This window comes from Haemorhous mexicanus, chromosome 3 (assembly GCF_027477595.1).
Source record: "Haemorhous mexicanus isolate bHaeMex1 chromosome 3, bHaeMex1.pri, whole genome shotgun sequence".
NCBI lineage: Eukaryota > Metazoa > Chordata > Aves > Passeriformes > Fringillidae > Haemorhous > Haemorhous mexicanus.
The window spans coordinates 102,816,031-102,830,617 of record NC_082343.1 but is presented as its reverse complement, the minus strand read 5'-3'; the positions used below and the strand labels follow the sequence as shown (position 1 = coordinate 102,830,617).

General features: G+C 41.4%; 2 protein-coding genes across 5 annotated transcripts in view; one reads left to right on the top strand and one right to left on the bottom strand.

The window, feature by feature from the left end:
- CPSF3 (cleavage and polyadenylation specific factor 3) overlaps window positions 1-5,810 on the bottom strand; it is a 19,604-nt gene extending 13,794 nt beyond the window's left edge. Inside the window, exons 1-6 of one of the 2 annotated variants that reach the window (XM_059842853.1) lie at window positions 5,676-5,810; window positions 5,120-5,183; window positions 4,595-4,692; window positions 3,487-3,615; window positions 2,520-2,697; window positions 822-911 (exon numbers count right to left, since the gene is read on the bottom strand). In XM_059842853.1, coding sequence (XP_059698836.1) covers window positions 822-911; window positions 2,520-2,697; window positions 3,487-3,615; window positions 4,595-4,692; window positions 5,120-5,183; window positions 5,676-5,746 — 630 coding nt within the window. In that variant the 5' untranslated portion in view covers window positions 5,747-5,810. Of the gene's footprint in view, window positions 1-821; window positions 912-2,519; window positions 2,698-3,486; window positions 3,616-4,594; window positions 4,693-5,119; window positions 5,184-5,675 lie in introns of those variants that run through there. The other variant, XM_059842854.1, reaches the window with a different exon arrangement.
- ITGB1BP1 (integrin subunit beta 1 binding protein 1) lies at window positions 5,794-14,587 on the top strand. Of its 3 annotated transcripts, none has more exons than XM_059842858.1 (7): window positions 5,794-5,872; window positions 7,198-7,295; window positions 8,197-8,275; window positions 9,004-9,140; window positions 10,332-10,424; window positions 13,368-13,517; window positions 14,228-14,587. In XM_059842858.1, the coding sequence occupies exons 2-7, from the start codon at window positions 7,224-7,226 to the stop codon at window positions 14,297-14,299; spliced, it is 603 nt and encodes a 200-aa protein (XP_059698841.1). In that variant the 5' UTR covers window positions 5,794-5,872; window positions 7,198-7,223; the 3' UTR covers window positions 14,300-14,587. The 3 variants fall into 3 exon arrangements, with proteins under 3 accessions (XP_059698841.1, XP_059698840.1, XP_059698842.1); XM_059842857.1 differs by having other exon boundaries at window positions 5,796-5,872; window positions 7,195-7,295; XM_059842859.1 differs by lacking the exons at window positions 5,794-5,872; window positions 7,198-7,295; window positions 8,197-8,275 and having other exon boundaries at window positions 9,005-9,140; window positions 10,360-10,424.

Sequence of the window (14,587 nt, the reverse complement as noted above, 5' to 3'; positions counted from 1 at the left end):
ACTTCCCTGCTCCCAAATCCCTCCAAGCAATTTAGACAGACAGATCCTGTTGGCACTAAAGAAGTTAGAGCTATTAATTTCAATGCTTCTTTTAAGAGGTTTCAAATGTAACACACTTATCTTCCTAATTGGAAATGCTGCCAGAGCTTTGATGATCACAGGGCCTATAGTGGTACATGTGCTTAACCCTGGACTTCAAATACAGGAATTACACAAAACACAAGATTTTGATGTGACTTAAAATTAGATTATCAGTTATAGAGAACACTAGAAGGGGCACAATAAATGAAATAATTTTAAAAGTTCCCAGTGTTTGTTTCCAGCTAAAACTGTTACTTATAAGTAAAGTTTCCCTTGAGCTGCTGTTTTTCAAACATGGATTCAGAATAAAATAATTTCACTCAGAAAACAGAACAAAAAAATATGGAATAATACTCAGGGTACCTCCACCAAGAACAAATTCTTACCACATCTGGAAGTAGGTTAGGATCTACTAAAAGAGAGGTCTGGTTAAATTTGGGTTGGTATAACACAAGTCAAAATCTAATAAATCTCCCATCTCAGAAAGGTCTGTCCAGAGCCTTAAGGAGCTTCATCAGAAGAATCATACAACTGTAATTAGACTTTTCAGTACAATGGGAAGCAATGTCAGAGTTCTGAGCACCCAAGTATTTTGGATATTTAACACAAATCACTACCACTAAATCTCCACTGTCTTTGTCATTCTGTTTTGTCTTTAATCAAGTCATACCCCTAATTCATAATTACTAACAGAATAATTCAAAATCACTAACAGAAAGAAATAATTTTGCAAAACTTACAATTATAAGAATGTCAGGTTTAATATTGGGAATCTCAGCTGCCATCAGGTGTCTGTCTTCCTGCCTTGAGAAATCACCTGTATATAACAGCTGTTGGAGACAAAGAGAAGCAGGTCCTCTGGTTACAGGTTCTACCAGTCAGCAGCCTTTAAAAGGCTGTGCAAAGATGGTTTTAATGAATTTCTGATAAAAAGGTCAGCTGTACTTTAAATAAGACTCTTCTTATGTGAGCAGTGCTTACAATTTTAGGTCAACAGTACTACAAGTATTTAAACTTCAATAGCAAAGGTTTTTCAAGCAGTAACATCATTCCAACAAAACCAGGTAAACAATTATTAAGCTCTTATTTCTCATTTCAGATAGCAAGGTGCCATTTTCAGCCTTCTGCATACTTGCACTGACCACAAAGAAGTAAAAATAGACATAACATAAAATACAGCAACTCCTACAAGGAAGTAAATCAAAGATCAAACTGCATTTACATACCAGAATGCAAATATAATGAATAATCCAATAAAATTACGTATTAGAAATTCTTCTAATATTTTCTGATACTAAAAAACATCCTGTAATCTAATTGATTTTCCAAATGGAATAGTCATGTTCCCCAATACACCAAGAAGTAATTTTTTATTTTTATTTATTTTTAATGGATTCTCAATTGCAGGATGGAATGCAACTCTCTGTGCCTAAATTGATGGTTTCAAAACTGACATTTTTTGATTTAACAATAATTCCATTGATGAAAATGTGAATAATAACATACAGTCAGTGACAGCAGACACCTGGTCTGCAAGGTTAAGCTACTATCACAGGGAATTAATGAAAATAATGATATTAAAACCCAATCTATTTGAGTCATGCATAGTAAGAAGGAAATTTTCTTCATCATGACTCAATCAGAAAAAAAAACCAAAAAAGAAACACTAGGAGATCTAAATTTTATTGTGATCATTGTAAACTCAGTTCTATTTCTAGGATTTTTTTAAAGTTAAAACCCTTATAATTCTCAATCATTATAAATCATGAACAAATTTGTACTGGGCAGCAAGCCCCAAAACCACCTTCTCTCTTCCCTCTTCAGGGCTGTGTGAAACTTTCCTTGGACAGTGATTATCTTGCTGAACTCCAATTCAAGGGATGTGTTTCAAGTATCTATTCACTGTGTTTTTGGCACAGTGCTGCCTGTGATTATATGATTTACTTAATCCCTCTGTGCCTAAAATTAATAATAATCTTATTTCTTTAAGAACTTTAGCACAGGAGTGTTATGAGAAAAATATAACTCACATACACTGACAAATGCCATATAAGAACTTGAGACAGGCAGAAACGTTAAGTGAGAATTACAGAAACAAACATCTGTTCACAGATTTTACTAAAATGCAGCTTCCACACAACTGCCTCAGCTACCACCCGCCTCTGATCAGCCCAGCAAGGGAAACTACAAGTTTAGTGGTTCTAAATCTGAGTCATGTCTCAGACTCCCATACAATCCAAACATCTTACCTGATCTGTGTCACTTGCAAGTGTTAATCAGTGAGAAAATACATGTCCTAAGCCAAGGCCTCTCCCCCTGACCTGAGCCCAAGCCTATTGGACAGCTCCAGCCACAGTGGTGGGGCATAAGAGATAATAATAATTAATGACTACATTAGTACTCAGGCTTGATTTCAATTTGTAAGAAAGAGAAAATACCTTCACACCAGCTATTTCAATCATAAACATGGCTGCTCCCAGAACGTGGCCTGCGTGGTAGCACCAGAATTTGATTCCTGCCACCTCTTTCACTTCATGGAAGTTGATGGTCTCGATCTTGTCCATGCTTTCTTCCAGGTCTGTTTCTGTGTACAGCATGTCATCCGCTGAGATGTTACTGCATGCAAGTGAAATGGCTACATATCAGCTCCTCTGAACAGCTGGAAAAAACTTCCTGGGTTTTCCCCACTGACAGATTTCCATTCAGTAACACCACGTCTCCCATGTTAGAAATCAAGCCCAGCTACCCTAATGTAGGTCACTTAAGGAGAGTTAAAGTATCTTTCTTTTGAAAGGCCATGCTAGAAGAGTCTTTTCAGTTAAGAATCTGCTCTGTGTTTCTCAAAAGGTTCCCAGCCCTGGGCAGAGATCTGCAACTTAGCATGTAACAGTCCTCAAAAACCACATGGATCCATGCTTTTCCTACCAGCCCAGAAGAAACAAGTTAAAAGAGGACTTTTCATCAGGTTTCTGACCCAAGCTCAAAACAGCTGAGTTGAGATACACTCAGGACCGCTGCAGCCACATGGAAATAATGTGTCAAGGCATGAAACACAAGAAAACAAAAAACACAGGAGAGAGAAAAAACCCCAACATGTAAGTAACTGATCCCTCTTTGTATATTTAATATTTGTATATACATATACATATTTGTATATGTACAAATTTATATATTTGTATATTTAATATGTGAATTGTATCTTTAGGAGCTTAATATTCACTACAAACTATCCATGAGGTAGTAAAATGATTCATTACTTCTAACCTGGTTATATGTAATGTTGCTACTTAAGACAACATCCAGGTTCATCCAGCTACTTTTGGTAGCTTCACCTTAAGTTTCCCTTTGGAAAGGGAAATAATAGGTAAAATAACTCAGAAAGAGACAGCCCATAGATTGGCTTACCTGACTTTAACATAGTCTGAAAGAAGCCATCTGTAAATAGCTTTTGTGGCATGAGTCATAAATGTCCTTCCCTTAAAACTTGTTTTCTGTAAAAACCACGGCAAAGCCCCACAGTGATCTAAATGGAAGCTTAAAATAGACACACAAATCCAATTAATACATTCATATTGCACAACACTAATACATAATATCTATAATTCACTACTTCACTGGACTAACATGGTGTCATGAAAATCCAGAAACAGAATTTTCAACCTTGTTAACTGTGCTGGTCTACGTTCTGCAGACTGGTAACTACAGGAAACTACTACCAGGAAACATGATCAAGAAAAGGCAGAACTAATACAAGAAATTCTCCATTAATTGCCAAGGTTTTACATGTATAGTATTAGAATTACCTCCTTTCTGTAATTTCCATATAAATTTAGAGGGAGAAAAGGAACAGGAACCAGAGACAGTAAACATCAAAGATACATGAAAGCTAAAAACATTATTCTAATTTTGCATGTTGCACACTACAGAATACAGCATGATCTCTGAAAATTAAATTATTTGTTCACACTTCTAGTTTGACCCATCTTAAGAAACTACTTTTGAAATACAGGTAGAGCAAACACATACCACAAAAGCTAAGGATCTTATGGAGAGCTTTTTATTACTGATTACATCATTTAGAAATGGCTCTCCTTGTCTCTCAGCCACTAAGCAATACATAGACCACATTCAAAGCTTGTGTAAGTCTCTAAGAACCTTTTCAATTCAAAGCCAACAGAGCAAAAAACACAACCAATATTCTTCTGCAGTCTTTGTGTAGAAAACTCACACCACAAGCTATCACAATGGTGTTAAAGCAGGCCAGGCTGTAAAACAGTCAGAAATCAGAGTGACCTCAGAGAAGAGCCGTAATGTCAAAAGTGAATGAACATCCTCAATATTCAGTCCTTAATTCTAAATGGAGATCCTTCAAAATTTTTTTTAAAAACCCAGAAACTAGAATTTTCCCCTGCCATCTAAATAACACCTATTTTTCAGCCTCTCTTAAAAACATACAAGTGAACACAGCTCAGACCACGACCTCAAGTTATTTGTGCTTTTAGGTGCCACTTACTGACTAATAAGGAGGAGATCAATCTCAGCTGGATCTATCAAATCAATGTAAGGAAGAGCATCCATTCCTTCTAGCCCAGGATGGATTCCACAATCAAGCTGAAAAATGAAAGAAAGTTAAAGCTTCTAGCAGTATGCATGAAAAACCCTCTTCCATTTTGGTCTATGACATTGTTATTAGTGACTGGTAACTTTTAACATCACACAAAAAAACCTTTTTCTTCACTAAACATTACTTTTAGCATTGGATTCCAAGCAGAATAGTTTAGGTTGGAAGCACATACATTCTTTATGGGGAGAGGGTTTTATTTTACAGCACAGCCTCTGTGATGCCTAATGTCATAGATGCTATACTGCTCCAGAAGGCTACAAAATGTGCCTTTTCTAGCACTGCGTCTGACTTCAGAGCAGAGGCTGAATTTAACCTGCAGCATTTCAGATCATTTCTGTGATCTGAAGTAGCACACTAAGAGGGCATATCATGCAATAATTACCATTATTACCAACATATCCATGCAGTAATTACCATTATTTTTCTTCCTTTAAACTCCAGAATGATGCAAGACCTTCCTACTTCTTGGCCAGCACCTCTGCAAAGGGACATCAAAGTCATGAGGACTGAAACAACCCACACCGCACAGATGTAACTACACTGGATGCCTTTACCGGGGTTATCTTTCTGTGCAGAAATAACAACTGCACGGCCCTTTTAAGCTCAGCTAGCCGAAGTACCTGAAGAGCTGTAGTTATCCCAAAGGACATGAGGCCCTAAGTAACGCAGCAGAATTAAAAACAACCCGTTTGAGGAAATTATTTTGGCCTCTTTTGTTTTTTACTGAGCGCTCGGGTCTCAAACTATTGACACGTACAATAAAGTTCACCTAAGTAACAAATCGGGCCGAATAAACGTGGAGTAGCATCTTCAAGCTGTCCCCAAACCAGCGCTTGTGGGAACGCTACCACAAACACCCTCAGCCGGCAGCGGCACCTTTGCCAGGGCAAGAGGCGGCTCTCGGCGGCGCTGCCCCGGCCCCGGCCCGGCCCCCCTCGCCCCCCGGCCCGCGGCTGCCCCGGGCGCTCACAGGGGCCGGATGAGCAGCTGGTCGCTCTCCTCGGCCGGGATCAGCGCCTCGGCTTTGCGCTTGGCCGCCATCGCGCCGCCTTCCGCTGCCTTCCGCCGCCCCGCCGCGCCTGCGCCGCCCCGCCCGCCCCGCGCGACCCGGAACGGCATCGGCGGCGGCGGCGGGATCGGGATCGGCAGCGGGGCCCGGCGCGCCCGGTAAGCAGCGGCCACATCGCTCTGTCGCTTGTCGGGAGGAACGGGGAGAGAAGCGAAGGCGGTATGCGGTGCTGCCCTGCCCGGCTTCCCGGGCCGCCCCCTGCACCCGCTGAGGCGGGGATGCTCCGCGGAAAGGCCCGGAGCTCCTGAGGGCCCGTGGAACGCGCCCGGACCGCCCGGGAGCCGCGGGAGCTGAGGCCCCTCGGAGGCCGCTGCGCAGCCGGCAGAGGCGCTCCCGGAGCGGCCGCAGGGCTGTGCGGAGCCGCCGGCACAGCCACGCTGGAAACCGGGGCTCGGGGTGTGCTGGACACCGCCCTGCCCTGCCCACCGCTGGTCGCCCTGAGTGGCTTTAGTCCGTCAGGGACCCGGTGTTTGCTTAGTGGCGGAACAGCGGCGGCCTAGGGACTGTGTCCCATCACGGCATCGCACATCTCAGCTCCCCCTTGTGCTTCTTTCATTATTTCCTGCAGTGTGACCCGTCTTCCGTAGGCTGTCATTATCCGTTGTCCCGTTTTTTCCACCTGATCAAAGTTTCTGAAATTTTGTAATGAAAATAATTCGTCTCTGAAGCTGAGAAATAGGGAGCCCGCATCCTGCTGCTTGACGCTGGCCAGCCAAAGTTGAAGCGAAGCAAGGTGTTGGTAGGACAGGCACAGGAAATAGGGTTCTGAAATCCTCTCAGAACTCCCAGGAGCTCAGTTCTAATGCAGTAAATGTACCACGCATATTGCTTAATTTTTCGGAATATGTGAAGTGGTAATGACTGCTCCTATGAGTATTCCAGTCAGTAGTTCTTCAGAAGTAGGTTGGGGTTGGGATTTGGAGTTTTTTTCTGGTTTTTTTTGTTTGGTTGTGGGGGGTGTTTAGTCAGGCGGTGGGGGGGGATAGATTTTGCTTTTTTGTTTTGTTTTCCTGGAAACACTGTCCTTGTTGTAGGGAGTATGTTGTATGCACTTTATAGGGCACTTAGATTGTACTCACAAGTACAAAAAAAATCACCTAATATTTAGGTGGGAATAAATTTTAAATTTTGCCTTGTTTCTAAATGTATCTATGCATTAGAAACTGACCTTTGCAACACTCTGTAAACCAGATAGTAGCTTTTTTTGGCAATTCAGAAGGATAGGGAAGTTTTAGCAGAGAGCTTGAGGAACTTTCCCCAGTCACACATGAAGAGCATCAGGGTAAAATTCCTACCTCCATTCACAGAGTCCTGAGTAAATTTCCAGTTTTGGTCCACTTTGAACACAGTCACTGGTATTTGCCTGGAACTCCTTCCCTTGATGATATGACAGGCTTTAATTTTTATTTTTTCTACTTAGAAGATCTTCTTTGATCCAATTATGAAAATATGTTTAGAAAAGGAAAGAAGCGACACAGCAGCAGCAGCTCACAAAGCAGTGAAATCAGCACTAAAAGCAAGGTAAGCTGGATGTGGTGTTTATTCTCTTTGTGAAGCACTAGGGTTTGTTCCAAGTTAACAGTTCAGTGGTTCACTTGCACTGATGGTAGGATGTGATTTCCATAAAATGCCATGCTCCACAAAGAGAACTTTCTACTTCCATTCCTCAGATTGTGTCATGAGAGTTAAAAATACCTATCAGTCATAAAGCCCAGGTATTCTGAGGTGAATACTCAGTCACTTCCACAGTGAATTGCACAAGCATAAGATTTTTCTCACAGCACATTGAAAGGTTTGAAGGAAAACTAGCACATTTGTTCTTAAATTTTGTCTTAAAGTACAGTGCCTGCTGCTAGGTACCAAGAATGAGTTTATTCTTCAGTACTTTTTGGTTTCTCAGTATCTCTAAAAGTATTCTTAATTTTGAATAATGTGTTCGTTTTGTCTGATTTGTTTTAGAATGGTCACTTGAATATTCTGGATTTTCCAAGGTGCTATTTCTTTTCCCCTGCACTGCTGTGTTATTTTAAGTATTGGTGACAAGCATGTAGTCATCAATTTCTTCATGTAAATTGCAGTACCAGAAATATTTGGACATAATCCTAAGGTTTATTTTTCCTTTTTCTCTGGACATAACCTTAAGGTTCATTTTCTCTTCTTCTGTCATTTCCTCCTTTCAAAATATCTGTGGATTTCTCAAGGGTTCCTGATGAACTTTTATCAGTCCAATCTGCACTGCAGTAGAAAGATAACTTCAGGAAAGAAACAGGTGTTTTTTCCTCCCCATTTTCCAGTGCTGCTGAAGTAACTAGAACATAAACTCTAGGTTTTTTTTTTTTTTTTAAAGACTTGAGGCAGGACATCTACAAGTTAATTGTTAACACGTTCCCAGTAACTTTCTGATGATGATTTTTTTTCTTAGTCTGTAGATTCCAGTCTGGGGGGACTTTCCAGGTCTAGTACTGTGGCCAGCCTAGATACAGACTCCACAAAAAGTTCAGGTATGTAATCACAGCTTGAGCAGGTATAGATGGAGCAGGATTAACTTTCTGTCTTGGTATAAAACAGCAGAAAGTGGAAAAGCTTAAGATAAGTATTTTCAGTAATATGAGAGAATCTGTTAGGCAGACTGGTGACTAATGCAGGCACAGCCCTAGGCTTCTATTATTTACAATTCATCTAGGATTGAGTCGCTGTTTTCAAAGTTAAGTGTCTGAGGAAGAAAAACTTAGCTGTGCTACCAGTCTGTTACCAGCACAAGTCTTGTACAGCTTTTGGGAGGGCTGTTTTATGCTTTTCTAAGTTTACATTTGCACCAAAATAATGGAAATAAGATTTGATTTGACTGGTTTTTAGTCACCAATGTATCACTGTTGGACCAAACAGTTAATTTGAAACAAATAGACCTCAAAAAGTAGAACCAGCTTTTTAATGTTTTTTATGTTTTTTTATGTTTTCTGATCAAGGTTGTTAACTCCAAATTCGAATTGGCATGAACAGTGCTGTTTATACCAATATCATGTGTGCATACAAAACTGTTGCCTTTACCAAGGGTCTGTTCTAAATCAATCCAGTACAGTTCATTAAAGAGGAGTTAATATACTGTGATAAGTGTTTGATGAAAGTCTGCAAAATTAGGGATTTTATTATCTTAACCCTGTCAACGGCAATTAGAATAGCATTACAGTTCTGGAAGTCTTCAGAATGGCTTTGTTTTACTTTGTTGCAGGACAAAGCAATAGTAATTCTGATACATGTGCAGAATTCAGAGTTAAATATGTTGGTGCCATTGAAAAATTGAAATACAATGAGAGCAAAAGTCTTGAAGGGCCACTGGACTTGATAAATTACATAGATGTTGCACAGGTAAGTGGGTTACAAAAGGCAATACCAACAAAGTCAAAACATCTTAAACTTAGGTGAGGGGTTTTTTTATTTATCCTGTGGTTTGACATCTGTAAATTTTAGACTTACTTGAAGAAAGTGGCATACTTAACTATTAACCTATGAGCCTCAAAGGCCATCACAGTTCTATAATTTTAGGTGACTGGAGAAGATGCACCCAGAAAACCATTCTGCAGAAGCAGGCTCAGAGCCAAGGCCCTTTTCATGAGTCCTTATTGAACAGGTCTCAGCTGAAGGCTGTTACAATGCCTCCAGCAAGATTAGGATTAGTATCCAGGAAGGAATTTCTCCCCAGATTCTTTAGTATTGTAAAAGTTTTCCCGTAGAGGAAGATGTCAAGTTTCTGCAAGTTTCATCACTCATGAACCTGTGACTGAAAAAGCTGAATAATATTTGGGTCATCCTTGCCAAACTCTGGTTGCTTGAACTTAACTTTTGTACTGAAAGCCATAACTGGTTGTTCTCATTAGGTATCTGATTATATATTTTTTAAAGCACAGAATGTCTGTTTATTGTGCAGCAACTTGCCATTTCTGAATATTTGCTAAAACTATTTTTGCAGCCAAACAGTGAAAGTGCTGCCAGTGGAACATGGATCATCTTGGGTCAGTGCAGCATGATAGGCCATGCATGATTTTTCAGCCAACCTGATTTGACCACGGGGCCAAACTCTCCCCTGAGATGACAAATTCCTTTCTGGAACCATGTGATATTTGCAGTAGAGTAGAGCAGAATGGAATAGAGGGATGGGAATGCTGGAAGGGACCAATGGTGACTACCAGTCCAAACTGCCTGACCACTTCAGGGCTGACAAACAGTTAAATGTGTTGTAAAGGGCATTGTCTAAGTGCCTCTTAAACTCTTGACAGGTTTGGGGCATCATCCACTTTGCTAGGAAGCCTGTTCAAGTGTTTGGTCACCCTCTCAGTAAAGAAATGCCTCCTAATGTCCAGTCTCCTCTGAGTGTATTTCACATAACCTTAAGAGGCTGGGCGAGCACTGGACAGACCCCACAGAGCAGGATCTGAGCAGGGTTTGTGGTGGTGCTGACCCAGTGGACCCAAGTACACATAAATATGTTTTCTGTTATGTATCTTCATTGTTCATGTTCTTCTGTCTGCACTAAAGGCTTTTGTTTGTTTCCCTCCAAAGCAAGATGGAAAGTTACCTTTTGTTCCAGGTGAAGAGGAGTTTATTATGGGAGTTTCCAAATATGGCATTAAAGTTTCCACATCTGATCAGTATGTAAGTGCTTCACCCAACTTGTCTTTCTGATGAGAGTTGATAAGTGCTTTCATTTATTTCTCTGGTAGATGATGTGTGACCAAAATGTCATTTCTGGCTTTAAGCAAAATTGAAACAAACAAGCTCTCCCAGCAGCACTGCTTCATGTCATATCTCCACAGGCTGTGTTTTCCTGGATTTATGACAAAAAGCTGTTCCGTTTGAGATAGAGCACCAGACAAAAGGCAGGCAAGTCTTTTATAACACTCTTTGGGCATCATTATTTCATGGGGGAAAGTAGTGTGACTGTGGTGGCTAAGACCATAGGTTCCTCAGCCCAAGTTAGCAAGGCAGTTCCTCTTGGTGTTTCTGTGAAGAGGGAAAACAAAGGATGGGGTTTTTTAAGAATACCTGAGTTGCCCAGCTCTTTTAAGTTCCATCCTTGCACTCCTAATTCAAGAGTTAGAGTTCACTTCAGCATTAAAACCTCGTGATTGCACTTTATTGATCAAGCCTACTTTTTGTTTGCATCCTTTCCTACATGTAGTTTATTTTCCTTTAGTGCAATTCATGCAGCTTCTTTGCTAAAAATAAAAATCCGGTCTCTTCCCCAGGGCCCTCCAGTTGCCTTTGTGTAGCTTTGTGTTGCAGCCATGTGGTTTCCTTCTGGTTGCCCTCAGAGCCCCAGCTACCATAAATACTTGGCCTTAGGAAGCCTTGACCCATCAACAACCCAGCGATGCCTGTTCATGAAAGCCTCAAGTATGAGCACAGAGAACAGCATTGCTTAATAGTTGAATGCTCTGAAGAGAGCCAAAAAGTTTCCTTTGGTCCCTTCAGAAAATAGAACACTTGTTTCTGATGCCTGGGAGGAAGGGTAGTACTTGTTATTCAGACCTCGAATTCTTTTGAATTCTGTTTTTGCTCTCCTAAATTCTTAATTCTCATTAAAAACATAGGTTACACTATTATTAAAATTCATTTGTGCTTTGATAAAATCAAATAACTAATTTAGGACTTTCATCCATTGCTTTTCTGTCTTCAAATTGCAAGCTTGCACAAGCAGATAAAGCCTTTTGTGTTTAAGGTAGCTTGCACTGACAATTTGTTGCATTGCATTGTTCCCCAAATTCTGGCTTTTTGCATCTGTGTCACTGTAGGCATTTAATTTGTCCTTCAGCATGTTAGTTCACCAAATTCTTTTCACAGAGTTCCAGGATACTGAAAGGATGGGAAGAAATTAATTTACAAGGAGATTGTACTCAAAATAATTATATCATCCCTCTTTGAGTGATAATCCACATACACTTTAGGACTGTAGCAAGTTCCAAGCAAGCAACCATGGAGAGTTTCTAATAATTTGGTGAACAGTCTTGGCATCTTTCTAACAGATGGGAGGGTGGATGCAGTAAGCTCCAGGCAGGCTCCAGCTGCCCTGAGCATGGTGTTATTGCTGATGGTGAGAGCAATGTGAGCAGTGAGCCGAGCGAGCGTCAGGATGGAGATGTTTTTCAGCAAGGTGACCTTAGGGCTGTGGTGGAGGTCTCTCCCTCCAGGGTTCCAAGGCAGGCAGCTAGCTCACTGCCCGTTTTTACTGCTTCTGTGTTGCACTCTCTGGGTAACCCAAGCCTAAGGGAGTGCCCCCTACTGCAAACAGCGTGCTGGGTGCTTGCCGGGCGGCTGTGAGGGTCAAGCCCTCTTCTGAGACCACTCGCTGCTTCACTTCTGTATCCAAGTGGGCATTTCTTTAGACCCTTCAGCTGACAGAGACAGATGTTTGATGCCATGAACACAGAAACAGAGCTGTCTAGAATTCCTAAGACCATGGAGATGGTATGACTGGAATAGACCAGATGAGTGTGATCAGAGGGCAGAATGGCTGGAGAAGAAAGGCTTTGTGTAGGGTACAGCTCCAGAGACCTTGTACTGGATGTCTTTACCAATCCCTCTCTGGAATGGCCAAAATCAGAAGTGTTGGGACTATGGTGGAAATCCTGCAGCTCTGATGGAGAGTAGATTTCTCCCAGATGAGATCTGTAGAAGAGTCAGGACACATCTGTGGATTAGGTCACAAACAGCCTGGCTACAGCCACATGGCTACTGCCCCCCAAAGCAACTGACCTTGTCTATACTCTTTTCTGGGAACAGTTTCTTGTGTGTATCCTTCCCAAGACTGAGATGGGGGAAAAATACTGGGAAAGTAAGAAGTTGTTTTAAGTTACCACTGTGCCAGAAGGACAGTGTCCCACCTGTCACAGAGGCTGAGTGAGTGTTGGTGGGAAGTGAATGTGCACTTTCACATTATGGCCAGGAATGTCACCATAGAATCATGGGAGGGGCTGAGTTGAAATGGATCTGAAAGATGCTCTAGTTCCACCTCCCTGCCATGGACAGGGACACCTCCCGCTAGACCAAGTTGCTCAAAGCCCCCTCTAACCTGACCTCGAACAGTTCCAGGGACTGGGCATCCACAGCTTCTCTGAACAATGTGTTCCAGTGCCTCACCACTCTCACAGTAAAGAATTTCTTACCTTAAATTCAATAACCTACTATAAATCTACTCTTTCAGTTTAAAGCCATTCAAATCCCCTTTTTGTCACTACATGCCCCTTAAAAAGTCCGTTTCCTGCTCTCATGCAGACCTGCTTCAGGTACTGGAAGGTGCCCCTAAGTATCCCCAAGAGCTTTCTCTTTTCCTGGCTGAACAACTCTCTCAGCTTGTCTTCATAGTCCACATAGGAATGCACTTCTGGAGTAGAAGCAAAAATTAAAGCTAAACTTGTGCTTAACCACCACTTCTTAAAATCTTGACTAAACACTCAAATTAAAAAAAAATTACTAAGGAAAACTTTTCTCCTTTAAATAAATCTAAAGTATTCTTTTGTAAGTAAGAATAAAAACATGGAGAACTGAAATATCTGTTGCACTGTTCCAGAGTAACTTTTATTTGCCCTGTGCTTTCAGGATGTGTTACATAGGCATGCTCTCTATTTGATTGTAAGGATGGTGTGCTATGATGATGGTCTGGGAGCAGGGAAAAGTTTACTGGCTTTGAAGACAACAGATGCAGCCTCTGAAGAATGCAGCCTCTGGGTATATCAGTGCAATAGTTTGGTAAGAGTTTATGCTGTCAGTATTGAAATTAGGTATTGGAATTCTGATTCCAGTAAAGGGAGATTCTAAAACTGAAAGCCCTTGTAAAGGCTTTTTGGCAGAAGGAAGATTGCTTAATTTAAAAAAAAAGGTATGAATGTGTGCTGGCTTAGGAGGGGAAAACAGCCCTGCTGCCTACTTTGGATCAGTTTTCAGGAAAACACCTACATTCCCTAAAATTGCCAGTGACTGTACTCACCTGAGAAAGCTCTGCCCAATCTAAAGGGTGCTATGGCAGCAACTATGGACAATCTCCACTTATAATTCTAAACAAAACAAAATCTCTTAAGGTATGGAGCAGGAAGGGATGGAGTAACTATTCTGATAACAGAGCATGCAACCATATCTGTAAGCAAAGGAGGTGATCCCTTCTTATGAGTAGGAGAATTCATTGTCAGGATGCTCTGCTAACACTGACCCTTGGCTGGCAGCGCTGGGGGAAACACAAAAAATGAGGTTCTGAATACTGGTGCTGTGCAATGCTGACAGCCAGCAATGCTGACTTGGTTCAAAAGAGCTCATGTAAGACAGCTCCTACATGTCATTGCAGGCCAGACACGTGATACCTGGGTCTCACAAAGAAAAATGAAGGACACACTCTGCTTTAAATGAGTTTTGAGAAGTTTAGAAGTTCTTCAGAAGGTGTTAATGTGCGTGTTTGGCTTTTTTAGGAACAAGCACAAGCCATTTGCAAAGTGTTGTCTACAGCCTTTGATTCAGTTTTAATGTCGGAGAAGTCCTGATTTCCTTCGGCAGCGGCGTTGGTGTGGGAGGCACTGGGCTCCTCGTGACACCACGGGCAGCTTGGAGCCACACACCGTCCTAGGAGAGACTTGCTGTGCAAAGAAGAGCCTCACAACCTTGCACATGGTACTCTGGCATTCCCCAAACATGACCTGAAGATTCTATCTTCAGTGTCCAGGACATTACAGAATTTTATATTTAACAAAATTTCATTTTTTCCTAAATCATGTTTTGTATGTTCATGTCAATACTGCAAAAATGTAAAATAAAACTGACACTTGCTTCTA

Coding starts and splice junctions, on each gene's coding strand:
- ITGB1BP1 (XM_059842858.1), top strand. CDS start 7,224: ATGTTTAGAAAAGGAAAGAAGCGACACAGCAGCAGCAGCTCACAAAGC. Junction 8,276..9,003: donor AGACTCCACAAAAAGTTCAG/GTATGTAATCAC, acceptor ACTTTGTTGCAG/GACAAAGCAATAGTAATTCT. Junction 9,141..10,331: donor ATTACATAGATGTTGCACAG/GTAAGTGGGTTA, acceptor TTCCCTCCAAAG/CAAGATGGAAAGTTACCTTT.